Source organism: Ascaphus truei, chromosome 18 (genome assembly GCF_040206685.1).
Source record: "Ascaphus truei isolate aAscTru1 chromosome 18, aAscTru1.hap1, whole genome shotgun sequence".
Lineage (NCBI taxonomy): Eukaryota > Metazoa > Chordata > Amphibia > Anura > Ascaphidae > Ascaphus > Ascaphus truei.
The window spans coordinates 24,234,076-24,255,918 of NC_134500.1; the positions used below are offsets into that span (position 1 = coordinate 24,234,076).

The 21,843-nt window shown below is 41.4% G+C and overlaps 1 protein-coding gene across 1 annotated transcript in view; it reads left to right on the forward strand.

Moving 5' to 3' along the window:
* LOC142469268 (proprotein convertase subtilisin/kexin type 5-like) overlaps positions 1 to 21,843 on the forward strand; it is a 166,797-nt gene that overhangs the window by 28,828 nt on the left and 116,126 nt on the right. Inside the window, exons 4-7 of the mRNA XM_075576206.1 lie at positions 2,525 to 2,567; positions 3,370 to 3,515; positions 7,656 to 7,850; positions 12,120 to 12,206. Of these exons, the coding sequence (XP_075432321.1) occupies positions 2,525 to 2,567; positions 3,370 to 3,515; positions 7,656 to 7,850; positions 12,120 to 12,206 (471 nt within the window). The remainder of the gene's footprint in view (positions 1 to 2,524; positions 2,568 to 3,369; positions 3,516 to 7,655; positions 7,851 to 12,119; positions 12,207 to 21,843) is intronic.

Consider the following 21,843-nt stretch of genomic DNA (forward strand, 5'->3'; position numbering starts at 1 on the left):
CCTTTCCCCTGTGCATGTTAAAAAATAATTAATATTATAGATAATTCATGTGTTGTCATTTCTCTGTAGGATCTTAACCTGTCACTGCTATACAAACCAATGCTAATAATGTTATGATGTACTGTATGATGGAGATCACTTAATGAAATGTTCTATAGGAATACATTAAAGCTGCAGTTCAGTCAATATCCTGCATGTGTGTTTTTTTTTAATAAATCAGTTCTGTAGTAAGAAAAAATACTTTTAGCATTTTCTGTTTTAAAAAAAAACAACTTTTAAAGACCAATTTTCTTGTATTCTATTTTAACAGCCATTTGCTAAGGCACTGCCCCTTCATGTCCTGTCACAAGCCCTGGCACACCCCTTTGTCAGTCCTGCCCTCCCTCTAGCACATGTCAGTGCAGGAGTGCTCATGAATATTCATGAGCTTCCACTGACAGACAAGCAGAATATAAACAGATCCCTTCACTAATTATGTCACCAAATGTTGACCTATCAATACATGGAGAACAAATTGACCTGCAGCTATACAGTTCTTTAGGTAATTAGAGATTGCCCACATAAAACTATTGAAGTAAAAAAATAAATAAAAAAAAGACTGAACTGCAGCTTTAAATACTATAGCCAGGATTCACATTTAACTCTATGACGGTTATGCAAAAATCCCACAAAAATGTGCAAAACCCCACATTTTAGTGAATTCTGGCCTTTGGCTATATGTACTAAATGGTGCTAAACACATTATGCTTCATTTATTTAAACAGGCCCTAAGGTACGTTACAGCTTGAAGTACTGTTTATTACATATAGCCCAATGTCCCAGGTCATTATTATTCTGCCTGTTTGCTATGTTACCAAATTCACTAGGATTCCTTACATACAGTATAACATTAACTCATTATTCATGGCACCCAAATCCAGGAGTTTAAAATATAAGCCCTGAATGGCACCAAGAGTGTCAGTCTTCCTGGGTATTTGAAGTCTGCATTATGAGCTATGAGAGTTTAAATATCTGAGTTTATTACGAAGGATATGGCCATTATATATAATATACTGTAAGCAGTGGAGGAAAATATATTTATTTACTGTATTTTGGCACTTTGCGCACCCCTGGTCTATTTGACTTCCTTGTAAGTTACACACAGAGTTCATATTTTATCTTTAATGATTTCTATAACTCACAGTAGTTGGAAAATTGTTTTTATTCTGCGGCAATTAACATCAAGAATTGATGCTTTATAGTTTTTGTTCAGTACATTATAGCAGGGGAGCGCAATCTTTTTTCCCTGCAACCCCCTGCCGGCTCTCCGTATGACCCCCTTCCTCCTCCTTACCGTGGTTCTCGGCGTCTGGGCATCATGATGTCACGTTGCCATAGCAAAGTGATGTCACATGACCCGTGGCGTCATTTGACACCGTGTTGCCATGGTGACGCGTCTCCAGATGCCGGCTGAACCAAGGTGACGCTAAGGCCCCGGTATCTCCGCTGCAAGGCGCGCCCGCGAGATTGGCGGCGCGTGCAGCCGATTACCTGGTCTGCAGCTCACTGCAGGAAGAGAGACCGGGGGGGGGGGGTGTGTGGCAGGGGAGTGACGGGGGCGCGGCCATGATGTCACCCGGCAGGTTCGCCCTCATTGGCCGAACCGCCGGGGGGCGTGCCATATCGCTTGACGCGAGTCCTGCTCTCAATTCTATTGAGAGCAGGAGCAGCTCTCGCCCCTGCGCTGCGGCCCCCCCTCACAGCGGGCCCGGCACCATAGAGGAGAGGGCTCTCATCTGTGCAGCGTCCGCCACAGCGGACGCTGTAGTAGGCAGCGGGGTCAAGGCCTAAGTGAGGTTTACAGAGACCTTCGCTGCTTCCTCGGCACTTAATTTAAGGGCCTTCGGGAAGCGCGCGGGGCCTCTGTAAACCCAGCGCCCCCGCAGTTAATCTTGCGACCCCAGTTTGCGCACCGCTGCATTATAGATTAATCATTAAAGCAGCAATACTATATTCACCCTATTTTTTCCTTCTTCTTATTTGTCTATATAAAGCATGTGACATTGTTTAATTCTACATTCTTAGCTAAGCTTGCAATCGTTTGGTGCTCCTGTTAAATATGTAAAGATCCTGATTGCGTGTCTAACATAATGGCCGCCATTCAGTTTCAATCAATCCTTCAGTCAGTGTACTGTAACTCAGCAGCTACAATCTATCCTAATATTACTAAGGTAACATGATTTATTGTTACAGTTTACAGCTCAAACTACTGTGAACATTGGCAACAAGTTATCACAAACAGGAAAGCGTTTCAAAAATCTTTCTCTGCTGGGGAAGTATGCTATAGCCTGCTATAGAAATCAAAGGATGTGTTAAAACTCATTCAAAATGGCCTTCAGAGTTGAATGTTTAAAAAAAAACTTCTATCTACTGTAATACTAAAGAACTGATTTTTTTTAAACCCAGGAGATTTCACATGTTCAGCTGCATTAAAATGTCTGCCCATATGATTTCACTGACATGTCAAATATATTTCTCCAAACAGATGATCCTGAATCTTGCAGCAGCTGCTTAGAAGGCTACTTTTTGTAAGCTTATAATTCTTTTACATTTATTACACGTGTAGATGATAGTATAATGTATTGGCTATGAAAGACAAATGAAACTGATTCCAAGGCAGTATTACAACTACATTTGTAAAAAAATATATTTGTTCTTCTAAAAAAAAATGTGTTTTTTTTTTTTTAAGGCTAGGCAGGTTCATGGTTTTGAAATTCAAAGTCAGAACATATTTTTGAATCCGAGTGAAATTCAAGCAAGAACCCGAGAGGTTCTCATTGTTTCTAATGGGATTCCTTTTGTTTTATAAATCTGTTACTGTTTTTACATTGGTGTCACCCCGATTTTACAGCCAGGAGACATCAGTAAATAACCCCTTAGGTGTTTTGGAGTACAGCTGCTTTTTATGTTTAAAATCCCAGAGTAGCACTGTTATTTTAATTCACAGATGTACAGTTCCTCGTCTTTTAAAGCAAGAGCGTATTTTAAATACCTTCTCACTTTCTGCGTACGCAGTATATAAACACTGCATAAACAATTTTAACATAACATTAAAATAGCGGTTGCTCTACTATTTATGACAACACACATTTATTGAAACACTCCAAACAATGCATGGTTAATATATTGATTTTACATGAGGTCGACAATTAGAAGTGTCTAATTTGTATTTAATACTTGTCATGTTTTCAACATGATTCGCAGTACCGTTTATTTCTGCCTTTATTTTCATATTGTTTTAATGGATACAGTTGCAATCTCTTCTTAATTCATATTGCTACTGGAGCAGAATAGACATACAGTAACATTTCTGCATGGTATTTGTTGCAGGTATCGTCACCAGTGTCTCAGACACTGCCCCCAGAAAACATATGAGGACAACGGGAGGAAACTGTGTTTTGCTTGTCCATCGTGGTGCCTTGATTGTAAGAATGAAACACATTGTTCTTCTTGCCAAACTGGATATTATTTGCACGGTAAGAGGAGAACCGTTAAAGCTTGGTGAAATTTTTTGCTGCATAGAGTCCCTTTCACTTGTCCTTAATTCTTCGTTGTTGAAAGGCTCATAACTGTGGTCTCTACTGATGATACCAAGCATACCAGATAAAGCAGGCGTTATTACTCTTGTTAACGAGATGCATCGCACTAACATTAAAATGTTATTTTACAAAGGTTTTAACGAAGCACTATTAAAAAAACAATGGCAGTGCATGCGCCCTCCTTAACACATGAATTATTTAACACCCACTATCATGTGTTATTCCGTGTTAATGGAGACAATAATGCCTGCTACATCAGTTCATCCACTGCACACACACTCCACACCGGATACATGCACTGAGCACAAACATCACATTAGATACATGCATTGCACAGGCACACCAATCCAGTAATACTCACACTTTATACTGTGCATATGTGTGTATGGCGCATGTTCAGTACAAGAACATAAATAACATAGGGCATGATCAAGCAGATGAAGAGTGAAAATAAACACCGTTCATGTTCTTGAAGCAACTTGTAAAGGTTTTTTTTGCAGGAATTTTCTCTACTTCCGCAGCTTCTTTCAAGAATCCAGTTGTAATTCCATCCCTCCCTTGGGCCTTTCCATTCTTCATGGATTTGATTGCCAATGCATGGTACATCATTGGTGTTTTCTTCTCGTTCTTGCTCTGCTGGATTATGCCCTATGTTATCTGTGTTTTCGTACAATTCAATGTAGAAGTCTGCAACTCTCTGTAAGCTCTTGTTATTTTCGGTAGTCTTCAATAGGATGTCAGAGTTATGTTTTCTTACATTGTTGACTTATACATTTGCAGATCTTCTTGCACAGCCAGGACCTGCTAGGAAAATTGTGAGACCCTGTGAAACTCTGTGCGGGTCCTCTTACACTCCCCGGAGCCCTTCCCGAGGGGCGATGGTGGCAGCGCTGGAAGGAGTCCACCCAAGGAGTCCTGAGATGGGAGTTGGGCCCCACCAGAAGTCGGGCTCTGCTTCCGTGATCGCTGCCTGGGTGGGCTCCCTCCGTTGCTGCTGCTACCTCCGCTCCATATTGTAGGTGGAGTCCCAGGAGAGAGCACAGGATCTCTGAAAGTGTGTGGCTTAGTGCAGTGCACCGATGGCATCACCATCAAGCCGGACCTGTTCACAGCTCTACATATTCAATTCTTGTGTCTTGGGATTGCATTATTTCTTGTAGTTTCCTCTGTAATTGATTTGTTTGATCTATTCTTTTTTTATCCTGTTTTTTGTTAGTGATGCCTCAAGTTTTTTTCTGCGAGTTCAACTTCAGTATATTCAGTATATTCTTCATGATTGGTTATAAAAGTGTCCCCAGGCATTTCAAACAATTCTTGAGGCTCTTGGTGTTGATTGTTTTCAGCTTATTTTCAATCCGTTTTCTTTTCATCTTTGCATCCAGATGTAATTTTCAGCGAACCAATGATCACTCCTTGTGTCAAAACAGTTAGGGACTGTGCAGTCTTAAACCACATGTTTCTTATTAGCTTGGATATAGCATTTCACATGCAAATAGGAAATCACTGCTCAAACCAAATATCTAGTAAGCGCTATAGCGCCATAAAAGGGTGCATATGGGAGAAGAAGTACTGGAATATATAGAATGATCTTCTTCGATCAGACTATGTATTATAGTACATTCCATTCTTGATTCTATTGGGTCTACTCCATGTCCATTTTCCACTTGGATTCTTCTTGAAGAATTCATTCATTATGTAATAGTTTTCACATTCTGCAAATTCTACCAAATCTGTCTCTAGGTTCATTCTTGTCACCATAACCATACTTACCAGTTGGTTGATTTCATGGTAGAAGTCTTCCACTTCATTGTCGATGTTGGGGCACACACTTGGATTATTTAAAGCCTATATTTCTTTGCCAACTGAATGATTCTGGCTGCTCTTTCTGATGTGCTTTGATAGTCCACAATGTTGTTTTTCCATTTCTCCCACTAATTCTTCCACTTTCTGTTCGCCTTCTAGTTCTTACAGTTTTTTTTTACTGGTGACAGCCCGGTTCTTGTAGGTAACCAGTTTGAACTTTGAATCCCAGCTTTTGATTAACTTCTGTGGATTCTAATCACACTCTGCCTTCATGCCTTCTTCCTGAATGCTGTAAAGACCAGGAACAATCCAGTCTCCGGAGAATGAGCTTCCAATCCATTGCTTTTGGTGTGTTCCATATTTGGGGGTTGAGGCCTTACTTACCATGCCAGCTTCATTTGCATGTTGGCAAGTACCTCCCCACTTTAGCCAGGTATATTGTTCAAGCCTTCATAGTATGGTTAACCCTACAAGCACCAAGAGAGGACTGGGAAGATATTTGGGACAATGCAGGCAAAACTTCTATATGTACAGTAACGAAGCAGAATATTTACAAAATGTTGCTGCGTTGGTATCACACCCCTAAGGGGTTAAAGCAAATGTTCCTGGAAGCTACTGATAGATGCTGGAGGGGTTGTGGGCAGATAGGGGATCTAGCGCATATTTGGTGGTTCTGTCCAGTTATGTAGACATATTTGAGGACAGTTTTGAAATTGAGAGAAGATGTGACGGGGATTAAGATGCCACTAGTCTTAATTATCCAGGCTAAACCCATGGATGATCTGAACCACTATACAGTCAAATTGATTGTGCATATCCTAACGGCGGCTAGATGCGCTGTAGCAGCAGAAAACACTTCCGCCCTCCAGAAGAGATAATTAGAAGGGTTAATGATGTCATACTAATGGAGAGACTCATCCCACTTCTGAATCATACCACAAGAACGTTTGATAGAGTATGAGAACCTTGGGATGTGGGATAAAGATATCATTGTAATAAAAAGGAGGATTTGGGAGTGAGGAGAATATATGTGGTTTATAGAACGATGTCTGTGAAGTAATGTGACTGATGACTAGAAATTTTGTTACAAAATGGTTGTTCCCCCCCCACCATTTTTCCTTTTGTACCCCCCTCCCCATTTATATCTGAAAAATCTCAATAAAAATCTAAGTTAAAAAAAAACAAGCACAAGGGCCATTATCCATCTTCTTCAACACTGCCACCATCCCACTTTGAGTCAGAGATAAGGAATTGGAAGGATATAAATACACACATATACTGTACACACACTATAAGCAGCACATGTACCATATATACATACACACATACTGCAAACACACACATCATTTCACCTGCATGATGTAGGACCAAGGAGAGAAGGTGAATTTTCTATTGTGCTCACACAGTGAAACATCAACTAAGCACCACACATTAAATCTGTGGTGCCTGTGTGTGTAATTAATTAAATTGCACTTTCATTTACAAGATCCACAAGTTCTTTATGGGTTAAAGAAGCCTTCTGCAGGAGTGTCATGTTTCACCTTTGCTTGAGTAAAAAGTTAACATGTAAACTTCTTAGGCCAGGTCCCCGCTGGCTACTGCAGCGCCCGCTGTGGCGGACTCTGCAGGGACAAGAGCCGCCCCACAATGGGGCCGGGCCCCCTGCGAGGGGGGGCCGCTGCGCTGCGCCGACAGTTTCTCCTGCTCTCAAGAGAATTAAGAGCAGGACTTGCGATGGAGCGCTAGGCCACGCCCCCGGCGGTTCAGCCAATGAGGGCGAACCTGCCGGGTGACGTCACGCCGTGCCCTCATCACTCCCACGTCACGCCCCCCTGTCTTTCCCCCTGCAGCTCACTGCAGACCGGGGGACTCGGCTGCACGTGCCGCCAGGCGCGCGTGCAGCGCAGACACTGAGGCCGTAGCCTTACTGACAGTGGTCAGGCGGCACCTGCATGCCCACCGGTCCTTTAGGATTTTCAGGCTTGTGATTGCCTCAGCAGCATTCACATGATTGCCACCGCTCCCTGACTGACAGAAACTAAAGTGTGACCGGCCCAAGATGTACCAGAAACGTCATACGGGCACCGAAACAGGTGTAGATCATCAACTCCTTTGTTGCTTTAAGAACCTGTCATCTAGATCCAGAAACAAAAGATGTAAATGAAATGTATGTAGTAGTGATTGAAGATATGTCATAGAAAAATAGTAATATCACTAAAGCTGTGTAAATGTCAATAGAATGATACTGAACAGTGTTTTCACTCTGGGTTACAGATACACGTTGCACACTTAAATGTTCTAATGGCACATTTCAAGACTCTAGCAGCTGGCAGTGTGAAGATTGTCACAAATCCTGCCAGACCTGCCATGGCCCCTCAACTCGGAATTGCGATTTATGTCCAGATGGAAGGCAACCTGCATATGGCATTTGTCATCTTGTGACCTGCTTTGATGGACAATATTTAAATGGTATGTGATTAGTGCGCACAGATTACTGTTATTTTGGCAACATTTCTTTTATTAGAGATCTTGTTAGGAGATTTCTAATACTTTAAAACGATCTTTATTTGACAGTACCATCATGATTTTGTTATTAACTCTAATAGGGAGTATGGTGTAATGGTTACGATGGTAGTCTACATTACACAAGCTTATTGGTTCAGTTCCTCCCACAATTTCCATTTTGTACTAAAAATACCACTCAATAATACACCTTCCCTGCTGGAAGACACCTTACAGCCCTATTCAGGTGAATAAGGCATTATGGGACACATTTACTAAGAAATGCCACTGCACAAGACACCTTTCATGGTGGACGAAATCATTCAACCTTGAATAAACCATAAAGGACCACTGTGTTGGACGGTGTCTTACGGGGTAGCACTTAAAAATGGCGCTCTGGCTCTTATTCAATATGATGTGATGCTGATTCCCTTTTCTGGAGAAGATTTTAGTTAGATATGGCTTTGTAGAATTTTTAAAAGGGTCGAAATGGTCTTGATAAAGTGACTTTGGGGACTATTTAAGGCTTTGCGTTGGTTGTAAAACTGGGGGGAAAGCTGCATAAATCTCATCAAGGAAAAATATTCCAATTGAAACCTATGACTATGATAAGGTGCCTCAAACCTTAAATATGTTCTAGTAATTGTTCCTTTCTCTTCTCAATCCATGGGGAAATTTCCATGCAGTCCAGAAGTACCAGAATGTCAGACTATTTACTTTAGAGTTTGAAGCAGGGCCCTTTGCCCCCAATAGTGTACAAGGAGAGAGTGATAGAAAATTAAGCTGCAGTACAGCACTGGATATATAACCCCTAACTGTCGTTTCCAAAAATGGTCAGAGTTACAATGAATAAACTGTTCTGGAACTTGAAACTTAATAACTACTCTTGGGATTATTTTTCATAATAATAATAATAATAATAATAATAATAATAACTGCTGCTATATATGTCAAGATAATATACTTTAATCACAGAATCATGTGCACCATGAGGGACAGAGAGCCCTCTTCACTGAAAGTCCATTAAATCACAGGAGGTTAGAAAGGCGAATTGGCATTTTTGAGACTGATCCACGGAAATCCGCAGACCAAAAGAACCCGCCGATTCGAGGTGGATCGAAATCAACAATTTTTTCCGCCCATCTCTACTTATTAGCTTAGTTTTTAAATTTTATCAGATTATCGAATGTATACTTCATGGTAGGTAGCACCAAGTAGTAGACATGTGACGTGTGCTGAGATAGGATAGATCAGTGTAATATAATTAATCCTATATGATGGTCCTCATGCTATGAAATTCCAAATCTGCTGAACCAGGGAAATGTTCCATCATGCCTTTAGCAATTCCCTGGAGTGCTAGATAAACCCTTTTTGCAGTTCTATAATTAATCACCCCCCCCCCCCCCCAGTATGACTTCATCCCATTTCACAAGGTGGAATTAAACAGCAAATGAATTTTTTTTTCTCTAACAGGTGCACAAAGAATAAAAGGAATACTGTGATTCATATTTTGTGGTAGATCATGAATATACTGTACACTTGTATCAGCTTACAGAGATGGCTTTCAGTAGGGGGAAAAATATATATATATATATAAAATAAAAAACGAATAGACGATACCGTTCTGTGACTAACGAAATGCTTTTATTTGTGCGAGTTTTCGAGATATACTGATCTCTTCCAGCGGTGTTACAATGGATAAAGCAAATGATTTTACTTAAAAAGAGTGCATCCTGGAATGTTATGTGACTGAAACTTATCGCTCCCACCTGTGCAGTATGCGATTTATGACTTAAGGTGTTAAATGGTCCCTGAATTTTATTGATGTAAGTGTGTGTGTGTGTGTGTATATACATTTAGAAATCTCCCACAGTGTATACAGCGCTTTACAAAAGGTGTGTATGGAGTGGGAGTGTATACCAATGGTGAAGGTAGGTGTAGAAATGTAAGAGGGTGTTGCATTACTATTAATGTGTGTAGATACTATGTGGTCCCTATTGGTATATAGGGAAAGAATTACATTGTACATTTGTATGTGTAAAAGACAGCTGTGTGTGCATTCATATTGCGCAGTATGTATAGACATGGCTTTTAGCACTCATGGGAAGAGAGTTCTCTTGTGTCAGGGTAGTGACTCATGATGTCTTCCAGGTGGGGGGAGCGCTCAGATCTCGAGATAATATGCAGGGAAAAAAAGTGGAAGAAATAATAGTGCAGACCAATAAATGAATGAATGTATGTGCAAACAATAGTCTCTAAATAGGACTCACTCACAATAAATGGAATAGTAACAGACGTGTCAGAGATCCTTCTCTCTCTGACAAGAGCCCTGTGATAATGGAAGCCCTCTGATACTGGTATTGCTAGAGCTGTATGTCAGGTGGGCTAGATGTGTCCATACATGCTGAGTGTACCTCCCGGGGTTGTAGTAAAAGAAAGAGAGCACACAATAGTATAGTACATAGGGGTATAATGTGGCACAAGGAACACACAGGTAATGCACTCACATTTGTACAAAGTATACAGGCGTTGGAGAGGACCGTTGGTGACTCGTGGGGGAGACAATGCTGATACAGTCACTCTGAGATCCTTCCGCATGCGTCACATCCGGTGACGTCATTTCCTGTGACGCGGCGGTCAGGGCGGAAGAAGCTGTCTGCCGCTCCGATCTCTACAGCTTATTTGCCAGCACCTCCTCTGATCTGAGCGCTCCCCCCATCTGGAAGACATCGCAAGAATTCTGGACCTGGACAGTCCTTTAAGGGTGTAGAGCTGCTGTTTATATTATTCACTTTTTTGGTGAAGGATATTGTATTCACTATATTTATTTATATATTCTTTGAAGTTCACATTTATATATCACTTTAATAATTTATATCACTTTAATTGTAACTATTAGAAGCGCCCGATATCATTTTTCTTTGTTAGTGACTCAAGAAGCTGCGATCTCAGTTTAGGTCACCGCTAAGTGTCCCGAACAGTTGCATAAATATGTATTCATGCAACCGTCTCTTTCAGTATTCTAAGGCTAAGTCCCCGCTGGCGCTGAGCGCGCTCATGCTTGGAGAGCACTCCAAGCATGAGCGCCAGGTGTCCTGCATTTATGCGCGGGGGGGGGGGGGGCGGAATTGCAGGTAGTTGAGCGTGCTGGAAAGTCAGGTTTTTTTTGTGTACCCGAGCCGGTGAGCGTGTGCGCACGCACAGCGTGAGCTGGTACTTACATATATCTATATATGGAAGTAGCCGCCGCAAGCGCCGCCCGCTCAGCGCTAGCGTTGACGCAGCCTAAGATTACCTTGGAGTATGGCCACTTTCAGATCGTTCATCTTATGGCCAGAGTCAGAGAAATGTTCGCCGACAATTATATCTGACGCAAAGGGATTGTTGCATCCTTATTGTCTTCTTAGTAATTATGAGGCAGCCATCTTTCTCATATTGTTGATGAGACACAGGAAGTACATTGTTAACCCGGCTAAAGTGTGTTTATACTCGTTGGTAATCTCTCTGGCTGGAATAGCACAAACCTGTGATAAACACTTAGGCCTAGATTTATTTACATTTTATTTGAATGGGTCTTAAATTATGCCACGCCTTATCACTGTTTATAACTTGGTCTTGGTGAGAGTGAATAAAGGAGCGGACTGACTGGATCAGGCTGTTCAAGAGGAAGCAGGTCAGAGGAATTTGTAATAGTGTCTTAAATTACCTCAGAAAACAAAGATGGCTGCATCCTCCTGACTTAAAGAAAGAAGGATGTGCCTTTAGTTATATGAATAACATTTTGAAGCCATAAATTAAAATAGGTATAACCTGCCTTCAAAATCTTTACTCTTTGGCTCATGTCCGCCCAGATATATCCATCCAGTCCACATTTTGAAATGTGGTATGGTTTTGAATTGATAAAAGCACAAACTGCTGTCTGCTGAGGCACCATACAAAGGGAAGTTTTAGTCAGTTTAGAATTTCACAACTACCTAAATCCCAAAGTATGGTCTGGATGAATTCTCTTGATTTAGAACAGTTGGCAATATTAGCTTAAAACTATGGTCATTTAATCACATAATTCAAATCTTCAATCCCATTTACTACAGTACATTGGTTAGCTGTTCAGTGCAGTTACTGACACACGTTGACCTCAACAGGTGAGAAGAGCCATTCGTGAATGTAGGAGTTTTTTTATTTCCAAATACTGCAGTCATGCAACCAGTTTATTGCTTTATTTTATATGTTTTGTAGCTGCGGACGGTAAGTGCTACAGCTGTGATGCATCGTGTCAAAGTTGTTTTGGACCACAAGCTCTGGACTGCTTCTCCTGTCATTCTGGTAAGGTACTAATTTATATGCAAAACAAAGGAAATTCAAGCGCAAATACCAATTCTATTAAACAGAGAAAGAGAAAACACTTAAGGGCAAAACGTGCTGAAAAAAAAGGGAAAAAAGTAAAAATACAATCCTTGGGTGTAGTGCAGCTCCATAGAAACAAGACACTTTTCCAATCATCTTGACAAGTACAAAGAAAAAACGGATCCGGAGCGCAAAGTGAACCCAGGGGGTATAGGGAATAGAAAAACAGCACTTTTTTTCATCACTGAGGATTAGGAGAGATTCTTTTACCCACGTGCACCATTTCGATCTGATTCTTAAATTGCTTATGTGGTGCTGACTGACTCTATCTTGTTTACTGTATAAATGTAAATAAGCTGGTGAGAAAACGGGTGTAGAATATCTCTCTCACGTGTTGAAGGAGATAATAAAGAATTTAAATTATAGATTCAGTTTTGAGCGAATTGTGTGTCTTCAATACGTAATTCCAGGTGTAGAAAGAATTCTCAGATACATAGAAATGAAGAAAGCAAAAAATAGCACAATATTGCTTTATAAAAGAAAAAACGGACTTTAAAAATAGTAATCAACTCGAATGACATTACTTCCGGACACTGACGCTACATGCAGGGTTGAGCAGGGATCACAGCTAATATCTCGGTAGTACAGAGTCTCCAACGCGTTTCACTCTGAGAGCTTCCTCAGATGTGATCTTAGATCTGGGGATTGATCCCCCTTTTTATAGTCCACTATTGTAGGCACGATGCACATAATTAGAAAAGAAACGTATCACTTTATATCAGCGGTGCGCGAAGTGGGGGGGAGCTGGATTTTTTTGGGGGGGAGCACGGGTGCTTGCAGAGGCCTCACTCTCTTCCCAGAGGTATTTAAATTAAATGCCGGGGGATCGCGTGAGGCCTCTGCAACAATAAAACTTACCTTGATTAAGATGCTGTGACGTGTCGTCATGGGGACTTACAGTACATTACTTATAAAAGGTAAAGGTAAGGATAGACACCAACAAAGGGATGATGAGAGAGAACTCCCCATCTCTTATTTTTTAGAGGGGAGAGTTCATCGCCCCCTGGTGGAAAGGAGCCTTTCTTGGGAAAAATGATTTTGAATTGGACTCACGGCAACAGGTTCTCTCCTCTCAGAGGGGGGATACCGAACAGACGCTTCGCTCAGAAGAAGAAAAAGAGAAGAATATTTAGGAGAGGCACGCTGTTGCAGTGACACTTGGGTTATCTGAACAGGCTTGTTTATTCAGCCATTAAAAAAAAGAGCTTTATTCAGCATAGGTGTAAAGGAACATTAAAAAAAAACATTTTAGCACATTCCAGCTAAATAGTCCATTACAGGGTTTTGCCCTTTTCCCAAAAAGGGCAGTTCAATGCCAAGAAAAGCACAAAGAACAAGTAGGTGTCCCACTGTAACAGACGTTGTTGCAGGCTTGTCTCACTCTAACATTTCAGAATTTGCTTCTCCAGTTCAGGCAGGAACTCGGAACAAGTGGGAGCTCTGGGTTCTTAAAGCCCCTTAAAGAGGCAGCTGGGACCTGGGTAATTAACCCAGCCTTTTCTCAAACTGGGATTAACCCGGTCACTGCTGGACTCCAGACCTATACATAGGTTTCCTAGGCATAATGTTGGGATAGAGAATCAACCCTGTCACGCACACGAAGAGGTAGGAACACTAACCAAAAGGATAAAATAATTAATACAGGTGGAAATGTTAATATTAGTAACACACAATTAAGAAATGGTAATTCTTTCAAAGGGCCGGAAATTTGCACCCTAGTTCTTTTAAATTATTAATTGACGCAAATAAATTTATGGGTAAACTGTCTATCGGAGGCATTTTTAAAGAGAAATTTCGACTCCAGATTTTCGTTCCATCGCATTACAGGTTGAAAGAGAACGATTATTTTGTTCATACTAATTTTAGAAATAAATCTACCTTCTATCCATACCATAACAAGAGGAATTTTATTGAAACTTTTTTTCCACATTGTCGAACATGATTTGGAATCTTTTCCAAATGTAATGATAAAATTAAGGGTAATTTATAATTCAAGGAAATCAGACTATAAAAAGTTGGCAGAGAATAACAACATTGTTATAAAATCAGCTGATATATATGTGTGTGTGTGGGGGAGGGGGGAGGGAAGTTGGTTGTACAGTTATGAATCAAGCCTACTATTTGGAAGAATCATATTGGCTCTTGGGGGATTTGAATATATATTAAGTCCTTTTTGGAAGAGTTACTACTAGTAGATATACTAATAAATAGAGGTAAAAATGTTGGTATCAATGACAATGAATATAAGTTTCTGTTCAACCCTTCCCTAAGATTCCACTATTTTATTTCCTACTGGAAATTCATAAGGATCCACACCACCCCCCACCAGGAAAACTCATTATCTCAGGAGTAGACTCAGCTATGTCTAATTTGTCTCAATACCTTGACACATTGCTGCAAAGTTATGTAGTGAATTTACCACCGTACTTGAAAGACACAACACACATTATAAACCTCTTAGAATAGATACAGTGGGAGATGGATTATATTTTAACCGCTGTAGATTGCTGTACACTTATCTACCACACCCAAGGATGTGAGACGGTGAAAATAATTTTGCTTAATGAAAACAAATTAAATGTAATTAAATTTCTTTTTGGATGGTATAACACACATTTTCAACCAGAATTATGTTTGGTTCGAAGGTCTTTTCTATGTACAACTTAGCGGTACTGCCATGGGGACCATGTTTGCGCCCAGTTATGTCAACCTCTTTTTAGGAGTTTGGGAAGATGATTTTATCTTCAATAACAACCCTTTTGATGCAAACTTGGTCCTCTGGCGCCATTATATAGATGATATTAATATTATTATTATTATTATTATTATTATATTTAAGGGGGATGATGCCCTTTTGAAGACCTTCATAGAATCAATCATCTAAATTTACATTTTATTTCTAATTCTGATAAAACTACTATTCTCTTTTTGGATTTAACAATCTATATCGAGAACAATACGATTCATACAAAGACATATATTAAGAAAGGTGGACTGTAATAATTTTATTTTGAACAATAGTTGTTACTATAGGAGATGGCTTTCCAACATACTCTATGGCAATTCAGACGGATTCGAAGGAATTGTACTGATGTAGACACATTTTAAGAACAAGCGTCTATTTAAGAAAAACATTTTGTGGAAAAAACTACGACCCCTCTCTGATCAAATTAGCAAAAGAAAAAGCTTTGGCATCAGATGGGACCATTATGTTAAAACACAAGAAGATCAGAGACTGTGACAAATTTTATTCCGTTTATAACACAATACAGCAAGGATTCACACAAGATAAATTAAATAGTGCGAAACACTGGCATATTTTTATACAAGACGTTGTATTGCATGATGTTTTACCTGATAAACCCCAACTAGTGTTTACAAAAGCCAGAAGTTTGAAAGATAACCTGAACCTAGTACTTACTCTTAAAAGGTGGATGGGTGTCTAACAGACCCAGAAGCTTCTACAAATGTGATAGATGTAATGCTTGAAAGTTTGGCCATAACACAATGGATAACTTTACCTCCCATGTTACAAAAGAAAATCTAAAAATGCAAGCTTTATACAAATGTAGAAATCCTTTTGTAGTCTATGGTTTAATTTTCCCTTGTGGCTTACAATACATGGGCCGAACCATTTGCCACAAAGGGTTAGCATTTTAGAACACATGCAGTACACAACATACATTTGGGTCTTGAATCACACAATATATTGTTGCATTTAAAAAAAATTCCACCACTCAGATCCTTCTGGTACACTCTATTTGGGTATCGAACAAGTCTAAATGAATTGGAGAAGAGGGAACAGAACTACAGCACTTTCTCAGAGATTATCTTTTTGGATACATCGTATGTGCACCATGCAGCCTGAAGCACTTCATGTAAAATTTGACATTAATGCTTTTTTAACATAGTTCTGTTACTACCTTTTTGTTCTCCACACTTTTCCTTTATGTTGTTTATCCATTTAAATCATCCGTTACGAATGTAATGTCTTTTATCTAGTGTAGATAGATAATAAAATCACAGACATAAGGTTTCACGAGATTTGTATTAACCAATTGCTAAATGAGAGTAGCATTATCTCTGCTTTTAATCTTTTTTTTTTTTTTGCTTCTTTGTCAGTATGAATTAAAATTAAAATGTATATGTTATACCTTTAAGAATACCCTATACAGTATATATTTAGGTCTAATATTAGTCCAAGAACAACACATGGTTATTATCATCTAAACAAAACTAATAAATCTGTTTTATTTTATGTATGCATTTTAGTGAGCATAAATATGTTTTAAAATCTTTTTTTTAGCCTTTTATAAGTAAGTCATTTATATTTAGGGTATGTGATAATTATCCTTCTTTGAGTTTTAGAAATCTTTCTAAATATTACACAAGATCTCTTCAATATTTTTTTTGGTATTGTATAAAGTGATACATTTCTTTTCAAATTACGTGCATCGTGACGTCGACTACAATAGTGCACTATAAAAAGGGAGATTGCTCCCTAGATCTACCGTAATCCCTGAAGAAGCTCTCCGAGTGAAACACATGGGGGAGATAATGTGAGGAAACTTTCTGTACTAGAGATGTCAGCTGTGATCCCTGCTCTCATTCCCATATATGAGGTCAGTGCCCGGAAGTCATCATCGATTCAGAAGAGAGAGCGTTCCGGCGTGTGATGTAGAACAGTTCCAGTGCTCCGCTTCTGACCCTGGGTGGTAGGTATGCTGTATTTCAACCTTCGTTTGTGAGTTGATTTACCATTTTAAAAGTGAATTTTCCCTTTAATAAAGCAATACTGTACTATTATTTACTTTTTTTTCATTTCTATGTCTGGGATTACTTATTGAAGACACACAATCCGCTAAAAGTTGAATCTACAACTTAAATGCTTGCTTACCGGCTTCAACATGTGAGTGAGATATTCGACACCATGTCCTAACCAGCTGATTTACATCTATGCAGTGTTGCACTATATTTTGCTGTTTTTCTATTCCACTTTGCACTGTGGATCCGGTTTATCTTTGTACTAATTTATATTCCTCTCTTATTGTAAGGTGGTTTACCCTCTTTAACTAATACACATACAGTACAGTAGCCTCTGAGGAATTCAGACTCCTATAGTTTGTCTTTGCATCAATATATTTTGAATAATGTGACAGTTTATTAAAACTGTTTTGTATCATAAAGATGTTTTGAATAATTGGCATGAGATTGATTACGGTTAGATAATGATTAAACCCATATGTGTACCTGGGGATCTCATCCAATAAACCATGAGTAACATACTAACAATGGAATTAATATTGTGTTTGGGCAAATGATTAACACAGATCATTGTTTACAAATATGGACATTTGCAATACAGTAGCTATGTCCATGATGTTAGAAATCCATTTATTATATTAAAATGTGTGAATGATAATTTATATCAAGGCAATTGCATGAGAATATGTTGTAGGATTTTGAATTTTTATGTAACAAAGGCAACTGAATCCTACGTGAGGCTGCAATGCATACCAGAAGCGAGGGGTTGGGTTAGCATAGAATTTCAGGGCCCAGCAGGAAATTTGAGCCTGAAGTAGTTTGAAAGACCAGCTCCGTCCGGCTGGTCTATGTGTGGCGAGCATAATAGCGACTACAATATCCTGCAGGCCAATAGGAAACCGTAACATCATACCTTGTGGCTTGCTATTGGCCTACGTGACCAGGACCGTAAAACCTCTGCAGCTGCAGCCGGCATCCCCTACGGAGGTATGTATTTCAAGGAGACCGGGGTCCGGCTGAAATTAACACAGTTCAGCTCCAGAGACCCTCTGCTTCCCACATATTAAAAAAAATGCCACATGTTCTGCTGCTTTAAACTTGGTAGATAAAATATGCAGCAGTTCGCTAGTTCCCCTGCATGTGTATTTTATTATTTTATTTTTTCAACGTGTCTTCCCTATCTTATACAATAGTATTTGTTCCCACCTCATTTATTCCTTGGTGTCTTTTAATATTGAACTGTGTCTTATTCTTAAACAATGTGCCCAATTCTGTTAAGCGGCAGGCCCCCCTCACCCCAACTCTCTTCCATCACTGCACTTCATTATCAGAGAAGCTTAGGATGTGTCACAACCTCAGGCAATCTTGTTTTTTTGGGAGTCGGGAAGTTGGAACCTCAGCGTGTAGAAGAAAATAAAAAGGGACCATAGTGCAGATCAAAAATATTCAACTTTATATGTTTAAAAGATAAAAATTGCACTCACACTGTGTCATGGAACAAGAACCATATTTCTGTTTGACCCCACTTCTGCTTGTCAGCTCCTTAGTTCAGCTGCATGCATTTGTTCCACACACACACACCGTGCCTGTGTGATGTATCATTATGTTGCCTTTTTTGCCTCTGAGAATGTAGCCAGTGAGTTGCTACAGCAACCTCTGAGATCTTGTCTCAGAATGGGCTGTTCTGCCCTCCCCCCTGTTTTGCTGATAGTTGGTCTGTCCACCGACTATTGCTATTACCCATTCCTATTCCTTCCTATACAGGCTGAGTGAGTACGTTTTCATATTACCCTCCACTGGCAAGGCCCAATCTTTTTCACCTGCTCTTAATTACGTAGCACCTATAGAGAAGCACTCTCACAACACCATTACAGCCACAAGTGCCTGTATATACTGCTCCTTTCCTAATAAAGTGAAGAAAATATAACAAGACTTGGTGTGCTTTGGAAAGGGTGCTGTGTTGAAGCTATCTGGGTCCATTCATTCCCTAGACATGACCCTGGGTCCAGAATAGTGAAAAAGAGGACCGTGTGTCTTGGGGAAACACACAGAAACTGCTACTCACAGACTTTATGCTATACAAAATAGTCTCTGCACCCCAGGACAAGCAAGCAGCCTTACACTGCCAGATAGAGCAGCAGGCTTTATACCAAAGAGCACAGACTTTCTACAGCAAAAGCCTTACAAACAGCAAGCAGCTTACACAACTTCTGCAGCAGTACAAACAAGCAGCCTTACACTGTGACACAGCCTGCAGCTCACACAACTTCTGCAGCAGTACAAGCAAGCAACTTCAGACTGCCATGCACAGCCCAGCCTTTACAGCAAGCAGTCTTTTACACAAGGCAGCAGCACAGCAATCAGAACTTTGATTGCTCTTTCTGTTTGAGATTCACCCTCTGCACAGCTTCACAGTGAGGAGCTACCATCTCGCATACCCCTGCGCACGTCCCCACGGCCAGCGCCACCAAGGGCCACGCCACCGGACACTGCCAGGACACGGGTCAGAGCCACCAGACACCTGTAAGTACAGCTTCCCCTATGCTTACCGCTGCAGGACACCTACCGGCACTATCCGAGACAGTCATCCATCGCTGACGCAGGTAACAGACCGCACGCCACACGCACTCGCTAAAGGCCTACACACACCTGCAGCATGGCAGAATTCAGATCCTCACCAAACACCATGCAGGAGAGTGACCACTCAGACACAGAGACCGCTGCGCAACTGCAACAGGCGCAGGCAGACGCAAGGCCTAAACGGACAGTCACACTGACACAAAAGGCCCGTGAAAAATATGAAGCTGACATTGACACACACCGCGAAAAATTAGAGAAGGCCTGGGAGGACACTGATCGTGAAATAGGTAATGTCGCAAGTGCTAGCGATCAAGAAACGCAGATTAAGCAAGCTATTATTCAGATTAAGTCATGCCATAGACATTACGTAACGCTGTCACAAGCATATTTCACCTATCTGACAAGGACTAACACGGAAGACAGCATGTGGGAACGCGACCTGCAAAAGGCAATTGACATGGAACGTGATGGCATCGTGCAGACCACCATCACGGACGCCCAAAGCGAGAGAAAAAAGCTCCTCCTGGAGACCGCATCGCAGCGCTCCAGCACATCCAGACACTAATCAAGGTCAGCTAAATCAGTGCAATCCAATGTGTCCAGCGCAAGCGCTAACGCTACTAAGGCGCGAGCCACCACAGAGGCCGCACGGACAAGGGCAGCATACGCTCAGAAAGAGGCAGCCATGAAAATAGAAAGGGCCTGCATAGAAGAGGAGGAGCAGACAGCCGCCGCAGTCATTGCTGTCGCCGCTGCAGCCACTGTGCGTAGAAAGACAGAGGTGGATGTCAACCTAGAGGCCCTAAATCAAGAGAGGGAAGCTGCCGCCGCCATAGCCCAAGCTGAAGTCTTAGAAGCGGCTGCGAGACAGGATGGCGGGGAGCAACCGTACAGACGGATAGCCTCAGAGGACCCAGTTCAACGCACTGAGGACTATGTGAGTGATACCACGGACACCGAAGACTTGCTAGGTCCACGTGGAGAAGACACTGTTCCTTTAAGGGTACACACTACCTGGGATAGCCACAGCCGCAACAGTGACCCACACGCCAGCACACACACGGATGCACTACAACAGGCTCGCAATCCAGGTACACCCACACGGGAAAACACAGCCCCTCACACTGACCAGCAGTCATCACGAGTCCACCCCAAGGAAGAGGCGACCGCAAGGACCCTCCTGGAAACTACCTCAGAATGTGACCAACACACTGATGCCTCAGGCCTGACAGACATGTGCAAGTACATGATCCGGCGTGACATGGTGCAAACAGGACATACCAACTTTGACTATCATACTGAGAACTACCGAATGTGGAAGTTCACGTTCAAGGACGCAATCAAGAGCCTGGGCTTCTCAGCAAGAGAAGAGCTCAGCCTGCTATCCAAATGGCTGGGGAAAGAATCCAGGGAACATGCGAAGAGACTCGGGACGGCAAACGCAAACCACCCCCAAGTAGGTCTTGACCTAGTATGGGAAAGGCTAGAAGAGTGCTACGGTAGCCCCGAAGCAGTCGAAGATTCGCTCTTCAAGAGAGTCGACAGCTTTCCCAGGATCACAGCTAAAGACTACTCGAAGTTACGAGAGCTCGGGGACGTGCTGCAAGTGCTGGAGTTTGCAAGAAAAGACCATTCCTTAACATGTCTCAACGTCCTAGACTCAGCTCGTGGAGTGAGACCCATCTTGGATAAGCTACCCTACAACCTCCAAGAAAGATGGATTTCACAAGGCTCCAAATACAAAAGGGAGAAGCAAGTCGCCTTCCCTCCCTTCTCATTCTTCTTGAGTTTCATCCATGATGCGGCAAGGACAAGAAACGATCCCAGTTTCATCTTGAGTGCACAGACCATACACAGTGCAAGCAACCTGAGGAATGAGACTCCAGTGGCGAGATACGGTAACACTCAAACACCCATCTCAGTCCACAGGACGGACGTGTCCCCCACGACCCAAACTACTCCCGATCAGTCGGTCGCCGGAGATGAGAAACCAAGGGACCCAAACAGGGAATGTCCCATACACAAGAAGCCACACCCACTTAACAGATGCTTTGGGTTCAGGATGAAGTCCCTAGAGGAACGCAAGAAGTAACTCGGAGAATTCGGAGTCTGCTTCAGGTGCTGCGATTCCACGGCTCACCTAGCCAAAGACTGTAAAGAGGCCATCAAATGTGCAGTGTGCAAAAGTGACAAGCAAGTAACATCGCTACAT